The following is a 24334-nucleotide window of genomic DNA, read 5'->3' as shown; positions in this document are numbered from 1 at the left end:
AGAATAAAATCTCCAATGGCTTTTTATACAGTCAGTGCCAAGAACACAGCTCAGGCCATGGTTGTGGAGTCAGAGGAGGAAACCTGTGCTGAGTAACCAAGCCACCCTGGAGGAGTTTCTGTGTGCATGGACCATAGGGAGGCTGTGAGAATAACTATTTGTGTCAGTCTCCAGATAGCTGATTGGTCTCTAGATCCACTAAAAATTAGTATTTTTTGGCCATAATTTCTGTAATGGGTAATTCTGAGCAGCTTGGTTTCACATGCTTTGCTGAAGCCACTTTTTAAAAAATTGCCATTGCCATTTCACATATGGAAAAGCCATATCTATCTTCAGATACTTGTTTTGTCCAAGGCCATCATACAGCAAGACAATAGCACAACTGAGAAACAGAATCTCATTCTTCTGCTTGTCTGCTTGATGATCTACTCAGTCAATTCAAATTAAGCTCTTCCTAAACAGAAGTCTTAGTTAAGCACACTGTCCATAAGTTTTAAGCATCGAGTCTATAGTGTAGCAAGATGATATCAGTTCTGTAAGTCTCTAAATAGTCAGAATTGATTTAACAGTGACTGTAGAGGAAAAATAAAAGTTCTTTATGTTTCTTGGCAGTGTTGAAGGAAATAGTGCAATTTTCGAACTCGGTAAAATTTCCTGAAAGTTAAGTTTGGCTCAAGAATATAACAAAAGGACATCTATTATACTATCAGAAAGCAAGAGGGTAAATGGTTTGGACATGTTCTTAGCCTGTCAAATTAATGACTGAAAGTACAGCAGACTCACGCTCCAGGAGAGGTCAAACATGTCCAGCCTGGCAAGAGGTGGCAATGAAAGAGCTGATAGCAGCTGGCCTGGGCTTCAATAGAAAATGCATAAAGGATTTTAATACATCTATGTGTTACTGTTGTGGGTTAGTGCTTCAGTGCACCCCAGAGTGTCTGTGACTCATTATCATGGCTTCACTCATTGGATCTGAACCCAAATTACATATTTTCAATTAATATAGCACATGTAAGGCATGACTTCAGCAGGAAGAGCAGAATGCCTCATCTGATCTTTTCTTGGAGAAGAATGGGCAGTGCCAGTTGATGTACTTTGTTTCACTCTGTGGCAAAATCAGGATATGCCAGAAATTGAGTTTTGTGATGATTCATGCAAGAATGACATGACAGAGAGAGGCTGTGACTGAAGGACTGTCCTTCTAAATATCTTTTCTTCTAAGTAAGGTTGATAGTAAAACACCAATTCTTATTTATTATTAGAAATGCATGCAGTTTCTTAGTTTTCTAGCAAGCAATTCAGTTTCACCTGCTAGTTCAGGACTAGGCAGAAGAGAAGTGAAAACACCTGTTAGTATTGCTCCCACACATACAAAAGATTTTCTCTATTCAGGTGTACATGGAGGATGTCTCATGGATTTGTCTTAAAAGTTGTTCTGAAGGTTGTCATGTAGCCCCTACACATTTCTAGCACCTATCAGCTTGTACCAGCTTGTACCAGCACTCAATTCCACTTATGTGCTTTTCTGGTCTTTGCAGACTGCAAACATTCTCATACAAACTTCCTGCTAACTTGTTCGGCTTTTATAGGAAATAATTCTTGAAAGAAGGGGAAAAAAAACTTGTTTTGCTGAACTATATTAATCAAATCAAGTACTTAGATAATCTCACAACCATTAAGGGATGAAATGGGTAACTGTTATCCAGACAAGCTGAGACGACCTGTGCAAATATATTAGTGATTCTAAAAGCAAGGAAGTCTGTCAACTCTAGTGTTGAGAAACAGATTGCAATAACTTTTTGTTCCCTAATTTTACTGTTTCATTTTCATTCCAGTCCCTGAGCGGCCTACCCTGGGAAATACAGACTATGCATTTGAGGTAGGTTTAATAATCAAATGTATTTGATTTAAATTAGTATATAAGACACTAATTGCTAAACATGGCATTCAACAAATAGTTGCATTATTAAATATTTATATTTCACTTTGTCTGTGTGGTAGTAGATGCCATTTATCCATTTTTCCAGGAAAAAATGGTTGTTTGGTTTTGGTTTGTTCTTTTTTTTTTCTAGATGGCCATTTCAAACATCCGATATGGAGAAGGAGTTACAAAAGAGATTGGCATGGTAAGCTGCTGTGGTGTAAGTCCATCTCTGGTGAAAAGTTACTTTCTAAAGGGCTGATGGTGCTATCAATCCGTTTTATGAAGGAAAATTTATTTATGGCGTGTCTGGATCTCCACCGATTTGCAGTATGTGTTGTCATATATACCAGTGTAAAAAGGCTGGAAAATACTATTGGGTACAGAACAGAAGCATATTACATCAATGTTGCTGTGGTATAACTGAGAACATGAAATGCAGCTTGGGGGCTAATTAGATAATTGATGATTTGCTAGGATTATGCAACAATACTTTTCGCTGACAGGGAATTTAATTCAGAAAGTTTTGAATCCTGGTGACTCACCAGGATTTTCTCAAGATCACTTTTGTCTCTTCTACTGCTCCTTAAAATGAATTAGAGACTTTCCATTAAATTAGCTAGATACTCATTCAGCTCTGAGTTTGCACTGTGAAAATGAAGAATTTCTGTTTCAGCGATGTGAGATGATTCACCTGAATACGTTGTTCCAGTTTGCCGTTATCATTGGCTTTTTTCATTTATCATTTTTTCCTCCTTTCTTGGCATTTCTGGCATTAACAATTCTCTTTTTTATTTGCAAATTTGTAAAGCAAGATAACAGTCAGTAAATGAAATTAGACAGAACCTCTGTCTTTAAACAGTATTGGAATTATTTAGAATTGCATGTATCATGTAGCTCTTGTGACAACTAATTTAGCAAAGATTAGGATGTATTTTTCTCTCTTTTGCCACCTTACTTTGATTTTTAATCAATAAATTAATATTCAGTATTAAATTTGCAAGATTTTGATCCTGTGCTTTGGTAGGTATCTAGGGGAGACAACCTGTGAAAAAACCTTTTTATTGTCACAGGAATTGTGTAGGAAAAAATATTTTTTAAAAAAAAATTTACATTTTACTCTTTACATTTTACAACTTTAGTTTTCTTCTGTCATAAGACTTCAACTATATCGGTTTGGCAGCTTTAAATTTTATGCTGCTTTCTGCATCCTTTATGTGTGTGGTTAATGCTCTTTTTGTTCGGCTGATATGGTTTTAAAAATTTTACAATAATCAGCTATTTTTAGGTTGGGGTTTTTTTATTATTAATTGATCTGTTGATTTGGATCAGTTTTTAAATCGTTCAGTGTATGACTTTTACTAGTCATTTGTTTTTTAATGTCATTGTTATTGTAGGACCTGCAGAATCTTGGTGCTAGAAGAGTTTGTTTGATGACAGATAAAAACCTCTCCAAACTCCCTCCTGTAAATGCAGTATTGAATTCCTTGGCAAAATATGGTATAAACTTTCAGATATATGATAATGTCCGGGTGGAGCCAACAGACCAAAGGTACTACTCACTTCTGATAGTGCACTTCTCCAAGTAGTGCCTAGGCCTTTCCAGCATTCCCTGTGGCTGTTTAAACACCTTATGACCTGCATACTGGTCTTAATAATTAGTTTCCCTGTGTACTGTTTTAATCCTGACTAATTGGAAATCCTTTCTTGTTTTCCAAGTTTCCTGGACGCCATTAGATTTGCCAGAAAGGGAGAGTTTGATGCCTATGTTGCTGTTGGAGGTGGGTCTGTGATAGACACCTGTAAAGCTGCCAACCTGTATGCAGCCAGCCCTACATCGGAATTCTTGGATTATGTCAATGCTCCTATTGGGAAAGGGAAGCCTGTCACTGTTCCCCTCAAGCCACTGATTGCAGGTAAAGCAGGAGGGATGTGTGTGGAGAGTGAGGGCTTGGGGGAAGGGGAGTTATTCTACACTCTCTGTGATATTTCTGTTAAAATCAGTTTACCATGACTGTTTCAGCTTCCTCTGGGCTTACTTCTCCTCTAGTTGTATTCAGCAGCAATTTTACTATTTACTTCAGTGTAAAAATCAGAGCTTTTGTAATTAGTTTGACTTGTTTAGCTCAGTTAGACTGCTTTTACTGAGAAAAGAGATCAAAGTAACAGTTTCTCTTTGACCTTTTGGCTTTGGATCAGGGATTCCTCCAAGATTTCCTGGTTCCTGTGTTTTTGGTGGTGTTACTATTGTGGTTTTATTTACTTATTTTGCAATATTATATATTATTTGTTGTTATCCCCATTCTTCCTTTTAAGTTCCTACAACATCTGGCACTGGAAGCGAAACCACTGGTGTTGCCATTTTTGACTTCAAAGAACTAAAAGTTAAAACCGGTGAGGTTTTGCTGTTTTGTTTGGGGGTTTTTGTTTGTTTGTTTTGTGGGGTTTTTTGTATGCTGTGCAAGACAACTGCTTTTCCAATGTCTTTGTTATTTCCCTGCTGTGAAAGAAAGGGATACCGCGTTTCATTTCAGGTGTCATTTTGTTTGAGTCAACTGCCACAGGCAAATTTGAAGAGCTTAATGGTTTCCTCCTTGAATTAAATTCATAGCATATTAACATAATGAAATGCCTATGTAATGCATTGGATTATAGTTTGAAGGCAAAACAGGAAACTAAAATCTTTCAAGTCCTTAAATGGCAGAAAATGTTAATTGCAAAGGAAATTTCTACTTATATTCAGGGTCAACCAACTGTTCCTTATTTCCTCCGTATTTTTCTTTCTGCTTTTAAGACTTCTGTTTCTTTGTTGTGTAATTGCAACCAAATGTTCCTTTTCCTGACTTTTGAAACCTCAGGCCTGGGATGCTGTGCAAGTGAGGGACAGTCTTCCCTTGGCCTTTTCATCCCTGGCAAATAAAGATTAAGGCTAAAATGTCATCTCGAGCTTCATAGCTGTTCTGAGGTTTTACTTCTAAACATGTGGATTTTATATGCCATGCAGTCTGCAGTGCTTGGGACCCAAATGGGTGTGCTAAGGTGTTCTGATAATAGCTCAAGAGTTTTCTAGTCTATACGTAGTCAATCAGCCTCTGTCTTGTCTGTCTCTCCCTCAAAGCTACATCTGTGCCTCCATAACCAAAACATGAGGGCATGGTTATTACAGATGCTGAAGACAGCAATTGGCAATAGCAATCGATTGTAGGCCCAAACCAGTTTTGCCCTCTGGCTGTTCACAGGAGATACAAATTTAAGAATACTGCAGATGCCATGCAGCACAGACATTTTGCAAGTATAGGCTGCTCAGGGAGTGTTGCAAACAGAGAGAGAATGCTATTGCCACTTCAGGCAAAAGTCTCAAATCATATAAGCCTGTTACAGGGACTTCATCATCAGTAAGATACCTATGATCTACATTTATAGATACTCCTTGCTCTCCCTTCTCTCTCTTCACTTTTACGTTCATAGTTTCAAATAAGTTCCCCTCCCTATTTTGATGTTTTGAACATTAAGCTTGTCCTATTTTGTTGCAAAAAATCTTTAACCCATTTTCCTCACTTAACATATTGCAGGTATTGCTTCAAGAGCCATTAAGCCAACATTAGGCATCATTGATCCTTTGCACACACTGTCTATGCCTGAACGAATAGTGGCCAACAGTGGCTTTGATGTGCTTTGGTGAGTTTTCTGTGTAGGCTGCTACCTGAACTTATTACCTATTTGTATTTTTACTATGATGATTGTAGAAAAAAATATATTTTGGGAGCAGAAAAGGATGATCTTTTTTCTCCTTTTGCTCTTCTTGTTAAGGTGAGCTCTGTTATACTTTCCTCTTAGTTAGTTTCACTGCCTCCCTCAGAATGTATGGAACCAAATCACTCATTTGCAGAAATTTGCTTCCAGGATGGTGGTTGTCAGAGAAGAGGGTCCAAGTGTCCTTTTTTAAGAGATCATAGAGATTATTAATCAGAATTGTGACAGCATTTATCATGTCTCACAGACATGGCAGGGAACAGAGAACAAGGATTTTCTAACAAAAGCCATGATAAAAGTGTCAATAAAAGTTTGTAAAGGCTTGTGAGATGCTGGCAGGTCTTCACCCAATTATGGCCATCTTTGGAACCTCTCTTTAATTTGCTTTTCACTTGGCACAAAATTTTCTTCATCTTAAACCTACAGCTTTTAATTTCACAAAATGCACTGACATTTCTAGGAGAGCCAGAGCTTACTTTGCTTCTGGGTTCTGTGTATATTAAAGCAATCGAGCTGTAGTGAAACAGTGATTTCTCAAGCTTGGTGAAGTACCCTGGACTGCAATATCTGTAATGGAATCTGTAATGGAATTCCATCTGTGATGGAATCAAGGCATTTGTTCACCAATGAAAATGGTTTTAAACATCTGTAGTTTTAAACATCTGAATGTAGCCATGTACCCAGTGCCCCTTCTTTATGTGGTTAGATTCATGAGAATCTCAGAGATTAAACTGTTGGCAGTTCCACTCAGCTTAAATATCATACCCCTAATTTTTTAAAGGTTGATACTTCTAAAAGAAAGGTACCTTAGCAATGCTTCCTATGCTAAAGCTTCTTATAGCTCCTGTCCCACAGAAAGGAAACACACCCATTGAACACGTACAGTGTTCTTCAGTGAAAAACATTACACACCAAGGTGCCAATGCATCCAACCTAGCTTTAAGCACGGTGTGAGCTGAGAGATAATAACTGTGTTTGGATTTTGCCATCTGTGTGTTTGTTGGAGAGTGAAGCACTCTGGAGGCGCCTGCCTGGCATTCTCCCAGTTGTCTATGAGATTGTATTTTTGGTTTTGGCAACTGTTAAACACCAGAAATAAACAAGAACCTGCATTCAAAGGACAGCAGGGCAGTAACATGGAGTTCTCCCCCTTAAATAATTAATTTTTTTAATCTTTCTGTTAGCCATGCTCTAGAATCATACACCGCTCTTCCTTACAACATGCGCAGTCCCTGCCCTTCAAACCCCATCAACCGACCAGCTTACCAAGGCAGCAACCCTATCAGTGATGTCTGGGCTCTTCATGCTCTGCGTATTGTGGCTAAATATTTGAAAAGGTAATACATTTAACAGCCATCTGCCTTGCAGTATGTTCTGTCTTCAGTGCCCTGAAAGGGATGCTTAGAAGAGCTTGAATTTTAGGCTAAGTTAAGGCAAGCTGCAACATTAAACTTTCATTTTCTACCTTGGGTTTTTCTTAAATAAAGGAAAAAATTTTTTCAAATAAAATTGAAAGTAAAATTGGGGTTAGTAGGTTTCTTGAGGAGGTAGCTTTTTAATGTCTCTGTGAATCTATTTTAGAAGTCCTGTTAAAGGTATTTCAAGCTCCTCAGTTAATATGGGAGCACCATTTACATATTTTTCCAAGAATCAACTTTTTATAACAGTATAATGGGAATATGTAACAAACTGAACAAAATACTGCTGATGTAACTTCTGTGACCATCAGAGTAAATTAAGGTACTTACACATCCATCGAGAAGGTAGCCACATACACTTACAAATGTGCAAAATTATGCATTTATTGAAAGCCTGCTCATACTTAGAAGACCTTCAATTTAGAATAAGGATTGGCTTAATTGAATGCTGATTTTGATTCCTACCAATAAAGTTTTAGCCGGTATACAGCTTTTGTATACCATGTGCCCTTCTATTAAAGATCACTGTGGAGTTTTGTTGTAAAAGACTTTTTATAGTACCTAGCTAGCCAAAATAGTTTTTCTTTTTCATGTAGAATCTATTCACGAGACTTTTTCTCCTTGTTGTCGAAGTACACAAGGAGCCTGAGGCATAGAAAGGCAAGGAACCCTGTCTTTTTCCCACAACAGGTGATGGGGTCTAGACCACCACCTAATGAGTGGAGTGATCCTTGAGCTGTACATAGAATGGCCAAAGCTCCAAAGTAGAGTTGTTTAAATCACCACTGAGGTTAATCTGGTTAAATTCACTCTATTTACTCAGTTTTTGGAAAAGTGAAAAGAGGCTTGCCCTTCACTGAATCAGTGTGATCTACTTAGTGATCCAGAAGCAGGATTGTTCTGTTACTGCAGTGACTTGATCCTGTTTCCAGCATTTTATCTCAGCTTATCTTAGAGGGTTTTGTCTATCTGTCCATAAAGAAGCCCTCTCCCCCTTCTCCCTCCCGAATCACCAATTTATTTGTGAATTTGCTGGTGCACAGAGCCATCAGAAACCCTGAAGACCGTGAAGCAAGAGCCAACATGCATCTGGCAAGTGCTTTTGCTGGTATTGGCTTTGGCAATGCTGGTGTCCATCTCTGGTGAGTACAGACAAACAGTAACCCCATATGAGGTCAGCTTCTAGCTAGTGTCTGTTTCAGATTGTCAAAGATGTCACTGCCTTTGTTGCTGAATGTATATTAAGGGACTGTAGCCTGGCCTGTGGATGCTGAGGGAGCTGTGTGTTGTGAGAAATTGATGGGCTTTTGGCATTTATGTGTATGAGGATTGTGTATTCTAGCTTGTGATACTCAAATCCAATCGTGTAAAAATTACAAAACATGGCCTTCTTTACCTTCCTTGATAGTAAAGACCACAGTAAAAAAAAAGTCAATGACACCTAAAATGTTAGATTTCATGCCAGCTTTTCTGCAGTGAGACAGAATGATGTAATCTTGTGCTTTTTCTGAACTGATGCAATTGTCTGTAAGTTTGTCTGTAGGGTAGGCAATCAGCAGGCTGAAATGAGCTGTAATTATTACTGTAAGGCAATATAGTTTCATTTGGATGAAAATCTCAGAGATTGAATTTTGTGAAGTTTTTAGCGGTCATTCTTTTCAAAGATGTTCCTTTCATTCCTTTTCTTTGAGCAAGTCTACTCTTTTAATTATACCTTAAAATTAACGTTTGTTTTTCTTAGGCAGTGTGATTATGTAGGGATGCAGATTATGGTATTTTTGGCATATCTGTATTATTTCAGGAACTGAACATCTTTCAGTCCAGTCAATGGAGTAATATAACTTCACACTCACAAAGTAAGGAGGTACTGTTTTTTACAGCTATGTCCCTGAGGTGCAGAGGGATGAGGTTTGTCTGTACCTGATATCCACACCATAGCTGTGTGTCAATACCTTTTGAATATCTGTACTGAAAAGACTTGCATACCGAAAACTGACCACACAAGGGACTGAAAGCAAATTTTCCAAATACCAGGAGTGCTGCCCTAACCACTTGCTCTCTGCTCTCTGTTCCAGCCATGGAATGTCTTACCCTATTTCTGGTTTGGTGAAAACTTATAAACCAAAGGATTATAATGTGGATCACTCTTTAGTGGTAAAACTTGGTTTATCTTTGGTTTTGTATTGTACGTTTCAGTTGTCTGTTATGTGTCATTAATGAGCATTAAAGCATATTGAAGTTAAAAGTACATGTCCTTTTTTTTTTTTTTTCCCAGCCACATGGCCTTTCTGTAGTGCTGACATCCCCAGCAGTGTTCGCTTTCACAGCACAGATACATCCTGAGCGGCACTTGGAGGCTGCAGAGATTCTAGGTAGGAATCTCTATGGATACAGCTTACATGTACAAATGGAATTCTTTCCAAAAATTCCAATTTCCAAAAATTTTTTTGAGAGGAAAAAAAAATGTGTGTAAGCAATTGTTGTTTGTTGTTGTGAGGGCATTAAATTTAAAAATCAGGATTCTGGAGTTATGTGTAATGCAAAGTTAGCTCGAATAACACTAAATTTTGATATTGAATGATGTGGTTAGAGGAGCAAGCTGGAGAAATCATCTTCTTGGCTACAGAACTGGACAGCTGAAATGAACTGTAAACCTCTTACAAATCAAAGGAAAGTGTCTGCAATTGGCATATCTCTTGGTGCTTTATGGAGAGTAGTTACCACAAAATGAACAAGTGCTCAGGTGCATTTGCTAAAAGAAAGAATTTTGCCTAACAAATTCCCTGCTGTGACAATGAATTAGAACAGGGTGGTGTTTCAAATCACTCCTGCTTTTTTTTTGTGGCACACAACTGTGGGTTTGGGTCTTTCTAATGTACGCCTAAGCTTGTTTGTAGGTGTTGGAATTTCTCAGTGGCTGATGTCAAATGTGATGGCTAAGAAGTGGATTAACAAGCCAAATGACCTTTTCTGCGTCTTAGCAGAATAAAAGTAAATACTGCAGGCTGACAGCTCATTTAAAGGTTACCTTTTTATACAGGGCTTTGTTATCAGTGCAACCCATCACAAAAAGGTGTCCTAGAGAAAGGATACCTCTTAATTGCACCCCCAGCATGACTGTGTGTAATAAAACAGCTTCCAGTGATGTAATCTCAGAGCTGTTAGCAGTCTAGCTGTGACAGCCTGGCTCTGCAGTGAGCTAATTTATTTATGTCTAAGATCAGGTGTTTGTCTGCACTAGGCTCTGTGTTGTAACTAAACTGCTGCTAATACCCATGCTGGCTAAGGAGCAGTCACAGTCAAACAGGCAGCAGTGCAGAGAGTAGAGAGAAAGTGGTTAGGCCAGCTGTCCTTGTATTTGGAAAATGTGTGTTTAGTCCCTTGTATGGTCAGCCTTCTGTATGCAAGTCACAGCAATCCAGCCATATCTATGACTTGCTTGTATAAGTAATCTGAAAACATCCCCAAGAAAGAATGGGACTTTTATATAGACAGTGAAAATATCACAGTATTTTCAAGAGGTCGTAAAATAACATGGTCTGAAAAACTACATTCGGGGAAAATTCCATTTGTTTCATAAGCGCTGTCTGTGAGGCTCTTCAGGCTTCCTCTAAAATATGCAGTCCTGCCTGTGGTCAAACCAGAACACAAACCTAGTTGGAATCATATGCTAAACTACTAAACGTCTGTGTTCCTACAGCAATATCACAGAGCTAAAATTAGACAAAGAAAATGTTTCTGGATAACTAGTCACCACAGCATATCAGAGAATTTGAACTCTGGCTCTTGATTTTAAAACAAGTAGCTGGAAAGCAGTTCCTTTACATTTTGTGGTATTAACTGCTGCTATAAATTCTGTCTCTAGAAGCTCTGTTAATTTTGTCAGTAGAAATTTTAACTATGTCATTGTGTGCCTTGCTGTAAAGGGACTCTGCCGAAAATGTGTCACAGGGAATTGAATTTATTACTTCCCATCTGGGGTGTTTACTTCTGATTCCAGTCCAGAGTCTAACTGACTACAGTAGCTGATTCAAATCTGTCATGTTGCCAAATGCAGTGACTAAGAAAGTATTTTATGACATGAAGCAGATTACTAAATAGTTATGTTATGTGTAGGTACAGCTGTGAATTTGGGTAGAGCCAGAAAAATCTTAATACCTCCCTGGGTGGATTCTTAAATAGTTGAAATAGGTGTGCATGTGGTCAGAAATTTTCTTAAGTGCAATCAAAGACTGATGTATCCTTTAGGTTGAGCAAAAAGAATTTTCTAGAACTATACCAATATTTTAAAACTGCCAGTCACATTTACTGTCATGTTTTATCCTCCTCCTTTTGCCTTTTACTGTACTATCTGAAGATAGTGTATTTTTTTATTTATTATTTATTTATGTCTCAGTTACTCCTCCATAGCAAAACCCAGGATAAACTCAGACTTCATGCCATAATCCTAATAGCACAAGACTTGGTACAAGACTCTGTCATATCTTATTTATGAATTTCTCCCAGACATTATCTGCTATAGCACTGCCAGTCCTACTACCCAAATATCTGAGCTCTTCAAATGAGCTTGTAGGTCTTCTGCTCACTTTAACTCCCTTTGAATGTTCCACTGAACTGCGTGAGGACCACAGGAAGTGTTTTCCCTGTAGCTATTTAGTGCTCTTACTCATCTCTCAGTATGGCACTTGGACCTAACATAGTTCTGGTGTAACATCATTGAGGTTACACAGAGAAGCAGTTTAGCTTGGGTTACTTTGAAAAAGAAATCATATGGAGGAACCTGTGTCTTTTGTCTGGACATGCTTTTATTATTACTTTTAAGTAAGTCCTGACCATTCATCGAAAAAGGGGAAGCAAGCTATTCTGTAAGAAATATTAATAATCTTTCTTTTTATATCAATGTTTTCATTACTGTTCCATAGTTGTTTCAAAGATATCAGTTCCTCCCCTTCAGTTCTGCATCATCCTACACAAGTCTGCACATACTCAAATTAAATTTAGGATTTACTTAGCCCCCTGAACACTTCCCTGCCATCTCCTGCCTCTTTCAGCCTACATGCTCTAGTCCTGTATGTGAATCTGTAATTGAACAGAAGAGCCCTCTAGATGTCAGCAAACTCAAGGCATTAAAATGAAGTTAGCATTTGGCACACTGTCCATAAAAATAAATACCATTGACGTTCATGCGTTAGCTTCTTTCCTCCCAGCAGTTAGTCAGTCTGAAAAGTGCTTCTCCCTGTAAGCACAGAGGAAAAGGAAGTTAACCTCATGTGGCAGTTAGTCTTTTTGGCAGCATTTACCTGCTTCTGATCTTGTTTTATTTCACCTTTCGCAAACTATTCCAACTGTAAAATGAAGGCTGATTCCTCTTTTTACTTCATGTTGCTTTTACGGCAGCGACTGCTGTGTATGGATATGTATTCAGCTGATATTATGATTAAATTAAGTCCAGAACAGGCTTCCTCCGCTCTCTCCACCCTACAGTCAAGGCATTATGTCTTATTTTAGGAGCTGACATCCGCACTGCCAGAATCAAAGATGCGGGGTTTATTTTGGCAGACACACTCCGGAAATTCCTATTTGATCTGAATGTTGATGATGGCTTAGCTGCAATTGGTTATTCCAAAGCAGACATCCCTGCATTAGTCAAAGGCACTCTGCCTCAGGTAAGACACAAAGCAAAACAGTTTTTCTTGTCAAATAAAATAGAACAGATTCTGGAAAAACCAGAATTGCTTCTTTTCAAGCAAATGTTATTTCTATTCCTGCATGAAAACAATTAACATGGAGAAAATTACAGATAGTCGACTGTGTTTTGTTTCATTCCACAATTTAGGTTTTTCTTTTCAGTGGGATTGAGTGAATGCTGTACTCTGTAATGGGTAAATGTTCGGGGGTTTTTTTAAATGTCACGTTTTTGAAAAAGAGGATTTTTTCATAGACCTTTGATCTTTGTAGAAGATACTGCTTTTTCCTAACTATCTCTGTTAATTATGTATGCAGTTGGGCTATGGATAAAGCCTTAATACCAAGCGGTATCTGGTAAGAATGACCGAGCTTACTTTACATTAAACTTTCCATATTGAGAAGTTGCATTTTTCTTCCCAGATGGCTTTTTTGCTCCATTGACCCCCATCAGAATTTGAAATAAGGTCCCCTGGGATGATATAGATTAAACTTGTGATATTCTTTATTGTTTCAGGGCCCACAAAGACATTACAAACAGCAGCACACCACTCTAAAAGCAAAATCCAGTGTCTTCCTTGTAAAAAGAGAGTTTGATTCATATGCTATGAACTCTTCTGTCCAGTTAGTATTTATTTCCACCAAGTTGCAAGGGAAATAAACATTATGGAGAAAGTGAAAATTTTTTAGGCCAAAAGGTTATTAGCTTTTTACAGCAGACCTCTTACTATGTCTAGTTCTTCTCAATCATAAATCTCAGAGCAACCTCGAGCAGTTATATTAACAGTAAATATTAATATTCCTGTTTATACCTGAGAAAATGACACAAAGGTGCAACTATGTAGGATCACACACACAGAGTGGTGTCAAAGCCAGGGAGAAAACTAAGGTCTCTGAGCACCCATCAAATAGGTTATGCATGTAAGTTGTTACAGGGCATTTGGGGGGGTTGTTTAGATAAATATGTTTCTTTTAAACAATTATGTTTAGGTCATCATAAGCAAAACATCTCGTTGAAGACTAGTTTTGCATAGCTGGGGGAGGGAGAAGGTTCTTCTCCAAAAGATATTGAAGGGTTTTTTTGTTTGTTTGTGAGCTTAGCTCAAATTGACTTTTCATTCATTTACTGTGGTCTCATGGCATTGATGATTGTACTGTGTAAAATGAGTTGACCTGAGAGTTTCTCAACCTGTATTTTTGTATATAAGATGTTACATGATGAAAATGTATTAGCCACAGAGTTAGTCCATACAGTTTAATCTTTGGTATATTTTTTTTTGTTTTCATCTTGCAGTAGGTTTGCTTTGGAATACAGCACTGACCCACTCATGTCAGCAAAGCAGTGTGATGCAGTTGTTATAGCACTAAAAAGTATGCAAAGTTTATTCCATGTTGCAAAGTGCAGGCTGCAGGAAAACAAAACTAATCTGACTGTCAGAATTTATGTGGGAACTCTGTTGGGGCAAACACCTGTGCTTGAAGTTAAAACAGAATTTATTTTCCTTCCTAAGTGAGTCTATTGAAATTGATCCTATTTGCAGAGAGCAGTGATTCTAGCAGAAGACGCTCTCTTGATGTCTAAGGTGGCTGGCCCTGTGGTGGTGTTTCAGAGGAGAGGATGAGAGAAAATGAGAGAGTGGAAAAGCTGTTCTCTGGCCCAACCACCCCTGCAGACATCCCAGAGACAGCTACAATGGGGCTGAACCAGTGATGAGCCTTGAGCTACTCATTTTTGGCACTAAATCAGAATGCACTGAGTCAGATTAAGGGAGCCAGGGCCTTGCTGTCTGGGCACCAGCAAATATCAGCAAGCTTGTGCAGAAGTAGTGCTGGTGCCTCTGTGTCGAGGCATAAAGGAAGAGCATCCGTTTGCAGCCTTCTGTCGATATAGCTGGGAAATGCTACATTCTGTCAGGCTGATTGTCTCCTGTCTCCCCTTGTGGCTTTACAGATAACTCTGGCCATTTCGGTGCACAGAGCTGCAAAACTGTACTTTGGCCCACAGTGTCCTACTGTAAGCCTGATGAATTTATGAATATTTGAGCACTGAGTTGTTATATTTTGCATATTATGAGTCTGAAAAAAAACAACACACTTTTGCCGTAGTACTATTTGAATTTTCCATTTGGTTTCAAAACTGCACAGAAGAATCTTAAGCTTCTCTCCGGCTGGATCTGTGTGTCTAGCAACACTGGTCAGGGATGGGGAAAGAGGTACCATTTGATTGCTACTTATGCACCAGCAAAGCTTCTCCTGTAGGTAAAATAATGCACACAAAGCTGCACTTTTCATACTCATCACAAGCCGTGCTAACCATGATTATGAACTGTGAATGCCTCACAGCTGGCTTCCTCACCATGCTAGACCAATATTTCACATTAAGTTTGCAGTGTGGTGGTACTCTTGCTGTGTAACCACATCCAGCCTGCCCACAAATCGCATCCCTGCGGGCTGAGGGGGAAGTGGAGCGGCTGCAGCATTGCACTGCGGCATCACCCTGGGCAGGGGTGTGTGCTCCACCCGGATGGCAGCTCAGCTCAGCCTCCCACCCAGGCAGGGGGCTGGAGGAGCCCCTTCCCCAGCATCCCACTTGGTGCATGAAGCAAGGACCTTAGCAAATGACATCCACTGTCTCACATGTGAAAAAGAGGAAAGAGATTTAAAGCTGGGGACAGCACCTTCCACAAGGGAGTTGTTGAAACAGGTTGTAGCTGTAGAAATTTCCTCTTGCCAAAATATACCACATTTATCCAAAGATACTGCATTCGTAGTAGTAGGTCTGGCTTCTGTCTTTGTAGACATTTCTAACTCTTTCCAGTATTTCAGTAAATGTTAAAATCACTGGTTGCTGGAAACAGAAGTGCTAATCATAACCAGTATGAGTACGTTAGCATTAGGCCCTTTCAGCTGAGTGTTTCTGCAGTACCCGAACACCTACACTAATACAGCTCCTCATCCTCAGTAGCACGGGGCTTTTCTGAATTTCCACCCCTGCCTTTGTGGTTATTTTGTCCAGCAGAGCAGTGAAGCAAATACCTGGGTTTCATTTCTGTCAGTGGTACTTCAGCACCTACAAATTCGGTTGAATCACTACCCAAATGAAGGTCAACCACAACTACTTTGTGTTCTGATTACAAGGTGTCAGGCTGTTTATTAAGAAGTTTCATACCATATCTTACCGTGTCCCTTTATTGCAGTCTGAGTTACAAGCGCTGTTTGCTCTGCCCATTTACAGCAGTTCCTGGGCCTTGAGAGATGTGGTGTTTTGAAAGTCTTGGTCCCTAAAACTCAAACTCCTGGTTCCAATGCTGGCAAATGAATTTTAAAAGGGACTGTGTTCCCAAGATAATATCCTCCAGTGTACTGACATCTTGACGGACAAGGCCCGTGTTTGCAGTACTTGACTCTGCAACTGAATGACATTCTAATCTTGCTTCTCTGTATTTAATTATAGGCAATTTTAGGTAATATGTTCTTGAAAGTCCTGTACAGTTGACGATGCCTCAGCCTTAATTACTTGATTACTTATTTCCATACCTTGTTGTTCTCTGTAAAGGATGTAGTACAGAAACACATAATTCAGCTACTGTTTGATTAATTTTATTGGCAACCTTATGTAATTTAGTTTTTCTTTAATCTTGTAGGAGAGAGTGACTAAGCTATCACCACGTCCCCAAACAGAAGAGGACTTATCAGCTCTCTTCGAGGCTTCCATGAAGCTTTATTAGCTTAAACTTTGTGTTCTGAAAAGTGTGCTCTATTCTAACAGAGAGGTAATTTCTTACAGATACAGCGCTGAATTTGTTTAGAGCATGGAAGAACTTGCGTATTTTTGACCTCTGTTCCATTGTACACTGCAAAAAGGTCATGCAATTCATCTTTAACTAAACAGTGCTTTGAAGTGAAGACTTGACAGTGGTTTCTTTTTTGCTCAGTAGTCAGTGGTATTGACTTGCATAAAAGTTGGAGCAGATTTCTTACAGTAGTGAAGGCTTTCTTGTGCTTTAGAGATGATCAAAGGTGGAAAAATGTTTTAAGGGATATTCCAAACCATTTTGCAAATTATACTTCTATTTAAATTATCCGTGATTTTGTTCTGAAAAGTCATGCTAGTTACAAAATAAGTAAGATCATTATTAATTAGGGAGGGGGAGTTCCCTGCAGAAAATGTCAGGTTACTGTATTCTGTTCTGCTTATCATCATTTTACCATCTGGTTTTGCTAAGAAGGCTATTGAACTGGGGTAATTCTTTTATTGTTTGGTTAAGAAAAAAACTATACACTTTCATAGTTGTTTGGAAAAGGCTTCCCGAAAATTTGTTTTGGGTTAAAATTCTCACATGTATTGTCAGATATTTATCTTTCCTTTTAGGATCTATGTGAAGTGTTCATCAGAGGAATAAAATCAGAATAAAACATGGTCACATGCTCAACAGGAACCATGTAATAGCAAGACAGTATCCATCATGGTCATTCTGTCTCTGGAGGCAAGAGCTCCTTTTTCCTGCTGTGTTCTGTGGAAGGAAGCTCTCAACTGTGTCTTACTTTGCTGTGAATCAATTGCTTCTGCTGAGCTCTTGCAGGTGCTGTCCCTCACAGTGCAGCCACCAGCTTAAGGAAGTGGCTGTGTGCTGTGGTTCAATATTAAAAATTGGTGGTGAAGCATATGGCTGCACAGGGCCCCGTGGGGAGCACTGGTTAAATGTGGGAATGAGCCTGCACCTTCAGAGCAGTTAACCAGCTGGTTGACTGTCAACTGAGAAAGGGAAGTGGGGAAGGGAGAAATGAAACTAAAATTTTAATACTATTTTTCTTTTTTAAAAAGGTTCATGTGGTTGTGTGTACAGTTCATTTAAATCAGTTTCTGCTTTGTGTTGAACTCTTTCAGCATCTGATTCATGCAGCTACCACAGCACAAGACAAATGTGAGAAGAACCCCATAACCTCTCGTGTGCTTATTTCTTTGTGCTGGGAAGGGAGCACTTTTCAGTCACCCTGTTGAAGTAGAAAGCTCTATACTTTCACCTTTGCATTTAGATGTTTGTCTGATCAAGCTAGTGCTGTCCTAGAATCTGAGAACAGATGTGTACTCAATATTGACACTGGATCTGTTTTAGTGCTGTTAAAATAGGTGGATGGATGCTATGGTTGAAGCCTGGTTGTTTTTAGCAACAGAACAGGTTTAGTTGCCATAGGACTGCACTGCCAGTATGCCTCAGCCTGTGCTGGGATACACATCTGATTTCCACGTCCTTCTGAACCTTTTTCCTCTGCTGAAATTGCCCACAAGTACCTCTGTCATGAGGGGTGGTGTAATAGCAAGAGATTCACTTTGTTATATTGTGCGAAGCTTCCATGTTTTGGAAAAAAAACCCTTTTTGTCAAAACCTTCTGTCAAACCCTGTCATTCAAGGTCAGGCTGGATGGGACTCTGAGCAACTTGGTGTAGTGGAAGGTATCCCTGCCCATGGCTGGGGGATTGGAACTAGATGATCTTTAAGGTCCCTTTCAGCCGAAACCATTCTGTGGTTCTATATAAACTTTTGGCCTGTTTTGTCTTTCCACTCCTGTCTTTCTCCAAGCTGTAGTAGCAATACGGTTTCCTGGAGAGAGAATGTTTTTGTCCAGGAGCCTAATTCATGGCAGTCGTGCTGCGTTTAGGGAGAATACACTTCTGGGGAACTGAGCAGCACTCAGTGATTTCATCACTTCAGCAGGCACTTTGTTGGGCTAGTTAGGGAGGTAGGATATTTCCTTCCAGCACACTTTTTATTTGCCATTTATGCCAGTATGGCAGTTATTGGCAGGCTGCATTTCCACCTGACAGAACCTCACACTTAACTTCCTATACCAGGTAACCCAGAGCTCTTGCTAGTTTTTAAATTAAACCTCATACCCCCTCTGATATCCATATTTTGCAGGTGAGACAAAGGGTTTGATGTAACACCTAACCCCCAACTTAAGCAGATGGTGCTGTAAGAAGGGCCCTTTCTGTCTTCCACAGCCCTTTCGCAGCATCAGAGTCTTCAGCTGACTTAAACTGGTTGTGAAGTCTCACTCACGGATATCAGCTACACAAGTAGTGGTTTTCCCACCGCCAGTTGTTAGTTACTAGTGCAAATTTGCTAAGGAAAAATCGGGGGAGCTCATGTCACCCCATGGTGCTGTCTTTCAAATAGTGGTGATGTGACAGGGAGTCACACCCTGGCTCACAGGCAGTTGTAGTTTTATTCGCAGCTGAAGAGTTATGTGGAGTTTTTCATGTATTATCTTACTAAATTACTCTGTACTGAAACAACCTAGTTGGTCAAATGTATCTGTATCTTTGAACATGTCGATTTTGTGCATGAATCTGGCATTTGTATGGAGAGCTGGGGTGACACTGTAATTCTGAGTGTCCAGCAGTGATTTGGCATATGTGTGAAGTCTGGGCAGCTTGTTCTTCTGGCTCTTGTTACCACTCTGTTATTCAAGCCCTCTGTGATAGATCTGTTACTATGTTTAGATGATGCTGAAATGCAAATAACAAAAATAAACATGAGCTTGTTTGAAAGTGTTTGAGAGCAGTGTTTAACTCTGTCATGTTTAGTTCAATCCCACAAGGTAACTATGAACCAAAACTATTCAGAGGAGGAGGCTTTCACTGGCTTCATGGACCATAATGATTCCTCCTGCAAAGTCACTTGCCTGGTGAGCTTGGCACTGTGCACCCAAAAACGTTGTATCATGGATGAGAACTGAGAGCAGTGGTAGAGGCATTCCAGAAGTAAAAGGTTCTGAACTGCTGCATAGTATTTCTGTGAACATTTAAGGCTGTTTCTGCATAATCAGTACACAATACATAACCAGTAGATAATCAGTTGTAAATATTATTACATATTTCATGACAACACTGTTGATCCTTGTATGTCATCCTTGCTAGCAGTAGGGCTTGATTGAGTCACTCCTCCTCCTTGCGGAGTCAAAGACTTACTTTCTGCCTTAAACAGCTGTAACTATATAAAAGGATTTGTCAGTCTCTATATAAAGAAGAACAAATGTCCAGTTCATATAGACCATGGTTTTTGAATAGGTTTTAAGTAAGCATATATGTCAGCTCTTCAGTCATGACAAAAGGATGGTTTGAAGAGGCTTTAGGGACTCCCTTTAGAGTAGGAGTTATCACGTTCATGATTCTTGCTGTGGACATTCACCTGCTATTTCTTTTCCCTAGTCTTGTATTCTCTGAGTTCTGTGCAGGCAGACACAAAACAAAACCTGGCCCATCTGGTTACTCACTCAGTCCATCTACACTAATAAGATTAGCTTTGGGGAGCAAGTGTGAATGAGTGCATATGAAAGTGCTGGTGAAAGTAGTTTACCAGTGGGTATATTTTCACCTGGAGTGCACAGAATGAAAAGCTCACTCCACTTCCCTCACAAGGTAGAGCTCACAGGGTTTCTGCTTGGGATTATAAAAATGAGAGCAGTTGGTACAGTAGTTTGTCCATCCCCTCTTTTCCCTTGCCTCTTCCCATTCCAGTGCTGATTTTACCAGCATTTAAAACAAAAAGACAATGAAGCAAAAAATATGTAATCAACATGCCTAAATATCCAAAACCTCTCACCATCTTCCTGTGTGAATAAACTTGGAAGAAACTACAGATAGGTTATCGTGTATGCTCATTCCTTGTTGCACCATCCTGTGCCAAGTCTGTCATCCTCTGTCTTGTAGTTGGCTTTTCATCCCCCTGAGACCTGAAGAAACAGATGAGAAAGAGCAATGGTTAAGGGACACAGCCCAGCTCTGTCTAGGCCCTCTCCATAACCCCCGAGTAAATCTGCTTAAGTATCACAGTGCTCCAGGACACGTGCAGTGTGCCTTGGACTCAACAGCTCCCACCTAGTAAATCTGTCACTGCATTAAGTGTTGTCTGTGCAGAAGGGACAAGGGCAATCTGATGCAATGCAGCAAGAGGCCTAAAGGTAGGGTCTCCATTTTTCCTCAGACCATCCCTATGAGCTTTCTAAAGGAAAAGGTACTTATTTTAAATCCAAACACCAGGTAGTGAATGCAGAAAGTGATGCCACCATTTTCCTGATCTCTCCAGGAGCTGTAGCTCATGCAGCAGCACACAAACTGCTTGTCTGCTGCAGTGTCAGCCCTGAGCAGTGAGAAGAGGGTCTTCCACACCAACCCACCCCTGCTAATCCTTCCTCGAGACCTGGTTTAATCTTTGATGTACCACCAGGCCACCTACAGAAGAAGTAGTTTCTCTTTAAGTAGTGGTGTGGGGGGACTGTCAGTGACTGAATTTGCAGACTCCATCTGCGCATTGGGTTGCAGTGTACATATGAGAAATCACACAGGGTCGTTTTGTTACAAAATGTTTAGTGCATATTTTTATGTGTAGTGGTCCATGAAAATAAGCAGAAGCTTCTACTGCTGCTCTGAATTTCTCAGTGAAATTGAGACACAAAAAAAAGCCCAAAACCTGGGCTATCATTAGGGACGCTACAGTTCCCTTAGATGCAATGTTTCTGAATGCAGTTTTATATTTTACCAGTCCCAGTATCCCATTAAATAGTCTTCTAAAATGCAATTCTTGTTTTTTTTCCCCATTGAACAGAAACAGCTGCCACGAGTGAGTTGGTAGAAAATGTTTACAGCCAAATAATAAGAGGGACAACCATTTGACACAGCTCAATGGAACGTTTATCAGGTTCTCAAGTTAACTGCTTTCCTAGGTGGAGGAGAGGGAGATTAAAACAAATACTTTCAGTCTCTAGTTTCTATGGAAAAATTACATGTACTCCATTTTCAGAGAACTCTAATTACAACAAATGGCAGCAGATATTTTCCTTATTTCTCTAATATGAAACTAAAGGGGAAAAATTAATGTACATCCATGAGGTGGCACAGTTAAGTGAAAGCAGAGGAAACATGACGTGTATCCTTTGAGGATAATTCACATGGTAATTCATGTCACCCTGTAGAACCACACAGCTTGGTTCTGTGGTCATGTACTCTGACAGCATGTGCACAACCAAAGTCAGCTGAGCAGTGACAGAATGCTGGTTGTGCTGACCCTGTAGTCTGAGCTCCCATTAAATGTTTAATTTAATCTAATGCTCCTGTATCATGAAATATATATATATCATAGGACAAACTGGTTTATTGATGGGGAACTTTTTCTCTGTGTTCCCTGACCTGCAGTGACTTTGACCTACTTTGACAGTGCACTTGTGCTTTTTCTGGGGTACTCTGTTTAGATGTTTGACCATACAGCCTTAAATTAGCAACTTGACATTGAAATGCTGATTTACACCTGCAGTCAAATGGATAACACATGTTAAAGACTGATTGTTCAGCAGCTTTAATACGTTATCGCTTCATTCTGTGGCATTGTCGCTTGCCTTTATGGGATTTAAGGAAAACATTGTGTGGCATTGTTGGTATGGCTATGGACACAGCTGTGGGGGGCTGACACTGTGTATGGACTTTGTCATTTATCTAAAAGCTGACATCACTTTCAAAAAACCACTGTGAAAGGTTGGATGTTTAAGTGTTGCTGTATATTTTAAGATAGCCTTGGAAATAAAGAAGCTTTTTTGATTGCATAAAAAAACAGTTAACATTGAATAACTTGCTCTTCTGACCTTTTCACCTTAAGAAAGATTAATGGTTGTTTAGATAAGAACTTCCCCCCCCAACCCAATCAGGGGTCTGAATGGTTCAGGGATTCAAATAGACAAAGAAAGTCATTTCACCTCTAGGTCACCAGCACAGACCTAGGGTGTCTCACTAGTGACCATTAGATGATTGCTCAGTCGTTTATGTGCAAGAGTTGGTGGTCATAATCCATTTTCCAATGGACAGGTTCCTGGCTCATGAAAGCTGTCACTACATGCTTATCCAAGCAGCAGCAAATGGGAATTAACATGAAGAGAGCCTGAACTGCATTTGCCTTACACTGCTGAAACCTCAGAGCCTCTGTAACGCTTGTTTCACTGGATCAGAGCCTCCCCAGGAAGGGTCAAAGCCGTGTCAGTGCTGTGCTTTGAGCGGTGGCACTTCGGTGTTCCCTTCCTGAGGGTTGCAGCCTCTGCTCCCACCTCTGGAGCGTGTGGGTCCCATTCAGACACACTCACAGTGGCACCATTTGCATTTCAGGCAGTTAGGACATCCTAGAATAACACATCCCACAGCCTTCATGTAGCCATCTCCCGACGTTAGTTCTTGGTGTGGTCAAGCTGGTGTACTTCATACCTACTGTACTTGTATTTTAAATAGAAGTCCTAAAATTAGGACTCCTCCATTGGCAAAACTGAGCAGAGAGCTAATGGGCAGATTTTGATAGTAAAGTAACCGTTTGTGACTTCTCATGTCAGAAATTATAACATCACCCACTGTAAAGCGCGGTTTGGGGACCTACCCAAAAGAGCCAAGCTAAAATCACCAAAGCGCCAAACAAAGGCAGCACAGGGTCGGCTGATGGGTGTTTAAAGTCTAAGTATGTCCTTCACCAGAGACATCTGCATGCACACAGCAAGCAAGGCACTGGGAAAAACTGACATGAGTGCAAACATCTGCATAAAATTGTTCACGGCTGAGACATTGAGCGTGAATATATAACATGGTTACACGCTAGAGAGAGAGAAAGTTGAAATGCTAGGATCCAGGAGTCTACTACTTTTGGCTGACCAAGTTGAGAGGATTTATGAACATCAGACTTCAGGGTGACATCTAAGATCAGAATATGCATTTTAAAAAACATCATAAAAACCTGAAGGATGAGGAATCTGCACCTATATGGTTATTAAGGAGAATGTGCCATGTCCATTGCAAAGCCCAAAAAACTCTTTCCCATTCCCTTTTGGTTTTCTGTCACCCAGGGCTACCTCTGTATGGTACTTTCCTCATACTGGACAGAGCAGCAGAACAGATTACAAGTAGAACTGAATTAATAAAGGTAAATGCTTAAGTGTAAAGGCTAATGGCAGAGAGGAAAAAGACAAGTAAAGATCATCAGTTCTGCGAAAATCAGAGATCTCAGAGGCTGCTGCGTGACTTGTACTGACCTCCATGTAGCTTATGAGATTGAAAATCCTCTCCTATGTATTTGCAGCATTAATTCCTCTTGTTATCTGAGGTGATCTACTTTAATCAGATTCCTACAAACAAGTCGAGTACTTACAACAGAAGATCTTTGACACCCCTTCTTGGCAGCATCAGTAAAGAGGACAAAGACCAAACCAGCAGGGAGATCAGATAAACCATCTCATCTCTGCAAAAACTTTTAGGATAATTGGCATCAGAGAAGGTCCCCTCCCTCCAGATTCATACGTGCATGCTCTATGGTCATGTGATGTAATGGTTGCACAAAAGCTACCTCGAAATTCTCACATTTCAAAGACTGGTGCTCCTATGCTGTTTTAAAACCTCCTCTGTTGCAGTCCCATCTCCTGTGCTACCTGGCTGCTTCACACAGGCCCATAACTTAAGTCTGGATCAAACGGGGATTCACAAATTTGATCCTCCTTATGTGCCCTTAGTGCAGCTTCTATTTCCTATTTT

General features: G+C 39.9%; 1 protein-coding gene and 1 long non-coding RNA gene across 6 annotated transcripts in view; one reads left to right on the top strand and one right to left on the bottom strand.

Moving 5' to 3' along the window:
- The window catches only part of ADHFE1 (alcohol dehydrogenase iron containing 1), a 32730-nt gene that overhangs the window by 3342 nt on the left and 5054 nt on the right, over positions 1-24334 (top strand). For 2 of the 5 annotated variants that reach the window (XM_064651656.1, XM_064651666.1), the window contains exons 3-13: positions 1836-1879; positions 2073-2126; positions 3319-3473; positions 3641-3837; positions 4238-4315; positions 5494-5599; positions 6859-7011; positions 8136-8234; positions 9168-9246; positions 9368-9464; positions 12601-12758. In XM_064651656.1, coding sequence (XP_064507726.1) covers positions 1836-1879; positions 2073-2126; positions 3319-3473; positions 3641-3837; positions 4238-4315; positions 5494-5599; positions 6859-7011; positions 8136-8234; positions 9168-9246; positions 9368-9464; positions 12601-12758 — 1220 coding nt within the window. Of the gene's footprint in view, positions 1-1835; positions 1880-2072; positions 2127-3318; positions 3474-3640; positions 3838-4237; positions 4316-5493; positions 5600-6858; positions 7012-8135; positions 8235-9167; positions 9247-9367; positions 9465-12600; positions 12759-16421; positions 19334-24334 lie in introns of those variants that run through there. The other 3 variants (XM_064651636.1, XM_064651674.1, XM_064651645.1) reach the window with 3 other exon arrangements.
- Positions 18409-24334, bottom strand: part of LOC135412802 (uncharacterized) — a 13339-nt gene continuing 7413 nt past the window's right edge. The window contains exon 2 of the long non-coding RNA XR_010429959.1: positions 18409-20514. This is a non-coding gene — a long non-coding RNA (uncharacterized LOC135412802). The remainder of the gene's footprint in view (positions 20515-24334) is intronic.

The sequence above is a fragment of the Pseudopipra pipra genome, chromosome 1 (genome assembly GCF_036250125.1).
Source record: "Pseudopipra pipra isolate bDixPip1 chromosome 1, bDixPip1.hap1, whole genome shotgun sequence".
Lineage (NCBI taxonomy): Eukaryota > Metazoa > Chordata > Aves > Passeriformes > Pipridae > Pseudopipra > Pseudopipra pipra.
The sequence above is the reverse complement of the archived record's forward strand: the minus strand, read 5'-3'. Positions and strand labels throughout refer to the sequence as shown.